The sequence below is a fragment of the Frankliniella occidentalis genome, unplaced genomic scaffold, assembly GCF_000697945.3.
Source record: "Frankliniella occidentalis isolate FOCC.00 unplaced genomic scaffold, Focc_3.1 Scaffold5951, whole genome shotgun sequence".
In the NCBI taxonomy this organism is placed as follows: domain Eukaryota; kingdom Metazoa; phylum Arthropoda; class Insecta; order Thysanoptera; family Thripidae; genus Frankliniella; species Frankliniella occidentalis.
Genome location: NW_026272986.1, coordinates 1 through 5,511, shown reverse-complemented (window position 1 = coordinate 5,511; position 5,511 = coordinate 1). Strand labels below are relative to the sequence as shown.

Below are 5,511 nucleotides of genomic sequence, written 5' to 3'. Positions count from 1 at the left end.
GACCTGCTGCAGCTCGTCATCACTCTCGCGACCACGTTGTGCCGCCCGGGCTCAACGCCGCCTCATAATTAATGAGCGCTGCCCGGCACACACCATGGGATTCGCATGTCGGAATGTTTTCATTGTATGTCCTGGAGCGATGACAAGCGGGGAGGTGGCATGCGGAACTCGTTCGAAACAATGATTGATTTCTGGTTTGCAGGTGAATCTGGACATGCGGATCGGCATCCACTCGGGATCCGTGCTCTGCGGCGTGCTGGGGCTGAGGAAGTGGCAGTTCGACGTGTGGTCGTACGACGTGACCCTGGCCAACCACCTGGAGTCGGGCGGCATCCCCGGGTACGCGGCGCTGGTGGTGGTAGTGGTGGGCGGGGTGACTGTGCCACCCAGCGGCTCTCATGTGTGTGTTTGCGTTCCCCCGCAGGCGCGTCCACATCTCCCAGGCGACCCTCGAGTGCCTCGGCGACTCGTACGAGGTGGAGCCGGGCGACGGCGGGGCGCGAGACCCCTACCTTAAGGTGAGAGGCGTGAGAGGCCGGACGGCCCGAGAGGGCGCTCCGTCGCCGTCCGAACCAGGCTCGTGACAAACCTCTTCCTCCTCTGTCCCAGGAGCACGATGTGACCACGTTCCTCATCAAGCGCACGGAGCCCCTGCGGAGGACCAGGGGCCGCAGCAGGCACCCCAGGTCGCCGCCGAAGAAGTCCAACCTGCTGCAGCCCCCTGTCGTCATCACACTGCCCTCAGGTAAGAAGGAGAGCCGGCCCAAGGCCGAGCCCAAGGTTCGTCTTGCAGCAAAGTCCTGCACTCCCTCCCTCTTCTCCCGCAGGCGATCAGGTGACGGAGCCGATGGGGGAGCAGGTGTCGGTGCCGGAGATCCGAACCAACGGCTACACCATGGGCAACGGGACGGGAGTGCCGACCAACAACGTGTCCGCCAACGGCGACCTGGACAGGGAGGGGACCACCCAGGGAGACCGAGACGGCACCACCAGCGCCGCAGAGTGGATCCCCGAGATCCCGTTCAAAGATGTACGTGTCGGGGTCGGGGTGACGGTGAGCCCGGTGAGTTGCAGCCTGTGACCCTCGCCCGCCTCTCGCCTGCGCAGCTCAACTCCCCGCGAGTGGAGCTGGACGAGGACTCGTTCTTTGAGACGGACGAGAGGTCCGCGACGCCCATGGGGACGTCGGTGGCCGGCGACCGCGACCGGGACGACCCCGTCGGCGTCATCATGGATCACTCCATGGAGATCGAGAGCAACGAGAGGATGCGCAAGGAGAACCTGAACCGGTGGACGCTCAAGTTTAACGACCCCGAGATGGAAAATAAAGTAAGACTAGTACCCTGGAAAGGGGAGGTTTGGGGGATTACGATTGCTTCGTTTTCTTTATATATTTGATCTTCCAGTTCTGTTGCCTGAGGGAGGACATGTTCAAGTCCAACATGGTGTGCTGCTTCGTGTTGTGGCTCCTCATCGTGGCCGGGCAGACCGTCATGCTACCGGCGTGAGTACACACAGACAGACCCAACCACCCGGCCGCACCCGGCGGTGCGTCTGCAGGTGAGACTGACCCTGACCCCGCTGCTCCTTGCTCAGCACGTTCGTCCTCGTCGGCTCCCTGACCGCCGCCACGGTCATCCTGTCCGGCGCCATCGTGCTGGTCATGGCCGAGGAGTTCGCCTGGGTGCCGGCCAGCATCCGGGCCATGTCGTCGCTGCTCGTCAACAACCGCTTCTACCGCACGGCCTTCGTGTGCGCCGTCCTGGTCACCATGGCTGTCTTCGCCTCCCTCAGCCTGGTAAGAGGACCCCGCCGGACAGGCCCCCGGCTGCGTCTTGGATAACGCAAGAACGCCGCGCGAGACTGTACCAAGCTTCCAAAGTGTGCAGCCGCCTGAAGTATCCTGACCTCCAAGTATATGTGGTGCGTGTTTTTTTTGTTTTTTTTCAGGTGGTGTGCTCGTACAATATCCAGACAGGTAACGATATCGAGGTCAGCGGGAACGGCACCGTCACCACCACTTCCACCACCAGCATCACCACGGGCACCGCCACCACAGTCTCCAGTATCACAGTGGTGGTGCGCGCGGACCCGTTGCTGGGCCCGGCTCGCTGGGAGAGGCAGCAGGCCGCGCTCCGGCTCAGGCACCGTCGGGATTGCGCGCAGGTCGGTGTAAGCGGCGGGTACTTGCTTCCAGTTTGTTCTTCGCACTTTGGATCCGAGCTCTAGCAGAGTACTTTGTTTCAATCAAACGAATGAACATCCTCTTTGTTTTTTCTTCAAATGACGCCTCTCCTTGCTCACGATACTTTGCTTTCGCCTGCGCAGTCCTGGCCCAACGCCTCCGCGTCCCCCTCCCGTTGCCGGCCCACGCGCGCCGCCCGACCCGTGGCCAACGGGACCGTCGAGCTCGCCGTCGAGGCGCTGCCGCAGCAGAGCGAGGTGATGTCGAACAACAACTACAAGTGCGGCAACCTCACGGGGAGTGCGTGCAGGGAGTTCCTCAGCAAAGTGGGGTGCTCGTCGCCGGAGTACTCGGTGTACTCGTGGGTGGTGTGCCTGGTCGCCATCGCCACCTGCCTCAAGCTCTACTTCCTCGTCAAGACCGCCCTGGCCGTGGCTCTGGTGGCGGCGCAGTCCGTGCTCATCGTCTGCACGTTCCCCCAGGTCTTCTCGCGCGACTACACCAGCCGCATGTGAGTTCAGCTTGTTGTCGGCAGGCACGGTTTAGGGTCCGGCTGACGCTGAAATTGGGGGGGGGGGGGTGTATGCATCGTGGGTTGTTTACATAAAGGAGGTTTGGGGTTTGGAGTACAAATTGACTACCTTTCACGCGGCTCCCTGGAGACGAGGGGCTGGGGCGGGAGAGGTTCACCTCGATCTGCGCGCGCCTGCATGGCGGGGCGGGGCGGGGCGGGGCGGGGCGTCCTGCTTCCCTTTTGACGGGGATGTTCTGTGCCGCAGGCTCACCCCTGCCACGCAGATGATGACGCTGCTCGCCGTGTTCCTCACGCTCGTCATCCACCACGCCCGCCTCGTGGAGATCATCTCGAGACTCGACTTCCTGTGGAAGCAGCAGGCGGCCCGCGAGCTGGAGGAGATGCTGGAGACGCGCCAGAACAACAACCAGCTGCTGCTCAACATTCTGCCGGACCACGTGGCGACGCACTTTTTGTCGCAGGACCGGCCGCCCGAGGTGCGCCACCCGCAACACGTCTCGCCCGGTTTGAAGCAAGTGGTGACCTCAGACACTGACGGATGCGATTTTTCAGGAGCTGTATTCTCAGGCCCGCGACAAAGTTGGCGTTTTATTCGCCAGTATACCGAATTTCACTGAGTTCTACTCCGAAGACATCAACAAAGGCATGGAATGCATTCGGCTGCTCAACGAAATCATCGGTAAGTAAGAACATCGATGGGAGTTTGGAGACGGGTGGAGTGCGTGCCACTTTGCGCTCGTTGTCACCACAACTCTTTGGCCCATCTGTGCTTCCATGGTTGTTAATGAGGTGACACTCATATGTCTCTGTGACTCTAGTTGATTTCGACGAGCTGCTCGACGAGCCGCGATTCGTGGTCATCGAGAAGATCAAAACGGTGGGCGCAACTTACATGGCGGCCTCCGGTCTCAATCCTTCTCACCAGGCAAGTGCGTGGAATTTGACAATGAGCGTTCATTCTTTACTGTCTTCATGACGCTTTTCCATCCTTGGCGCAGCCCGGCGAGGACGAGTGGGACCACCTGTGCGCCCTGGTGGACTTTGCGCTGGCCATGAAGACCCGCCTGGAGGACGTGAACAAGCACTCTTTTAACCACTTCCAGCTCCGAGTGGGTGAGTGCGGCTGCTTTCGGCAGTGGAGACCCTGCTCCGCGCTCCATATCGCAGTTTCAACTCGAGCTGTCTCTTGCAGGGATCAGCTGCGGTCCTCTGGTCGGCGGAGTGATTGGCGCAAGGAAGCCCGTCTTCGACGTGTGGGGCAACACGGTGAACGAGGCCTCCCGCATGGACTCCACCGGCACCATGGGCATGATTCAGGTGCCGAAGGAGACGGCCCAGGTGAGGCTGCGGGGCTGAGAGGCGCCGCTGCGCCGGTCAGCTGGCAGCTTTGGCTCCTAACGCCGCCCGCCTCCTGTTGCAGGTGTTGGAGGCCCGGGGCTTCCTCCTGCAGCCGCGAGGCCTGGTGGAGGTCAAGGGCAAGGGTCGCATGGAGACCTCGTACGTGGTGGGGCGGCGCGCGGGCCGCGCGGCCGGCTTCCAGCGCCAGGCCTCGCAGTACAGCTCGCTGGCGGCCGTCGTGTACGGCATGGTCCAGGCGCGGCGCAGGCAGACGCTGCGCTCCAAAGGTAAAGGCTTCCTGTCGGAGAATGAGCTATACTCGATGCAATGAGGTAAACATGGGGCGGCGAGCGCGAGGTGCGGCGTGAGAGGCCGGCAATGATGCGTTGATCCACGTCGCTGTGCACAGCTGTCAAGGGCCCGGGTGTCTTCAGTCCGCTGGCTGGGCTGGCGGGGGCCGTGGGTGCTCTGGGCGCCTCCGTGGCGGACCAGGGGGTGGCGCTCTGACTACCCCCTCACCCCCACCCACGGCCACCCCCGGCCAACCCCGGCAGCGCCCTCGTCCCAGTGGAACGGCTCCTTTGGGGGTTCCCTTAGAGACTTCGGCGGCGGGGTCGGAACCGACATGGGTAACTGCACGCGGTAGTGACGCCCCACCCCACCCACACTCTACCCCACTTTCTCGCTCGAACTGCCCCCGCCCCCAAGGCATGGTTGTGTCTCAAATTTTGCCCAGAGACCAGTGACCCCTCCCCCAACTCCCCTTTCCCGACTACAGGAGTGCAGTTTTACGGCGATCCCCGTTTGGCTTGGTGAACGAGTAATTTTTCAGAGTGTTTTGTGCGTGGCATCTGGTGTGATGTGATCGTGTGGTATAGATTATCTAGTTCACCACCCACAACGCAATTGTATCTCTTGTGCAAACAGTATTTTCGGTGCAAACCTTGTTTCTCTGCTCCGGGTTGAGATTTATGGCAGTAACTGGCCTCCTCTTCAAAGTGAAAAAAAAATCCCCAGCCCCAGCATCGTCCCGCATCATGCAGGCGTAGCCCTCGCGACGCACATCCCATGTCCTGTTGACTTACTTTGTTGTTTTCCCCCGCCTTGCACAAGAGGTTTTCGCGATGATTGGGAGACGTTGTGGCTTGCATTGTGGCCGGTGATAGCAAGAGATAACCAGCAAACCGTGTATACGTCGGCCCGTTCAGGTTCACGATGACGACTTTGTTCTTTGACGCGCGGCACAGGTCCAACCCACCAGATCGGCGGCGGCCTAGGTCGCGCGCGGAGTCAGGGGCGGAGCGTGGACCAGCAGGGCCGGTCCTCAGCCCGCAGCCGACTGACCAACTTCAGCAGCTTTCGGGAGTCGCAGCGAGATGGCAACCAGGTACGGTACCATTCGATCTGCATTGGACTTCCTCCGGTGCGCCTGCGGTGCGCAAGCAGTAAACGT

The 5,511-nt window shown here is 61.5% G+C and overlaps 1 protein-coding gene across 1 annotated transcript; it reads left to right on the top strand.

Annotated features, from left to right (window-relative positions):
• The first annotated feature begins 206 nt into the window (after positions 1–206).
• Positions 207–5,421, top strand: LOC113211545 (adenylyl cyclase 78C-like). The gene is made up of 17 exons (XM_052277162.1): positions 207–339; positions 425–518; positions 610–745; positions 828–1,030; positions 1,108–1,329; positions 1,407–1,504; positions 1,597–1,798; positions 1,951–2,166; positions 2,329–2,696; positions 2,965–3,196; positions 3,273–3,399; positions 3,539–3,645; positions 3,719–3,833; positions 3,913–4,058; positions 4,141–4,345; positions 4,468–4,687; positions 5,306–5,421. Exons 1-16 carry the CDS (start codon positions 215–217, stop codon positions 4,563–4,565), a joined length of 2,694 nt encoding a protein of 897 aa, XP_052133122.1. The 5' UTR covers positions 207–214; the 3' UTR covers positions 4,566–4,687; positions 5,306–5,421.
• Positions 5,422–5,511: the final 90 nt, after the last annotated feature.

Excerpts from the sequence above, each read along its gene's own strand:
- LOC113211545 (XM_052277162.1), top strand. The coding sequence starts at position 215 with ATGCGGATCGGCATCCACTCGGGATCCGTGCTCTGCGGCGTGCTGGGG. Across the intron at positions 1,330-1,406 it reads ACCCCGAGATGGAAAATAAA|TTCTGTTGCCTGAGGGAGGA; the intron begins GTAAGACTAGTA and ends TTGATCTTCCAG. Across the intron at positions 3,400-3,538 it reads GCTGCTCAACGAAATCATCG|TTGATTTCGACGAGCTGCTC; the intron begins GTAAGTAAGAAC and ends CTGTGACTCTAG.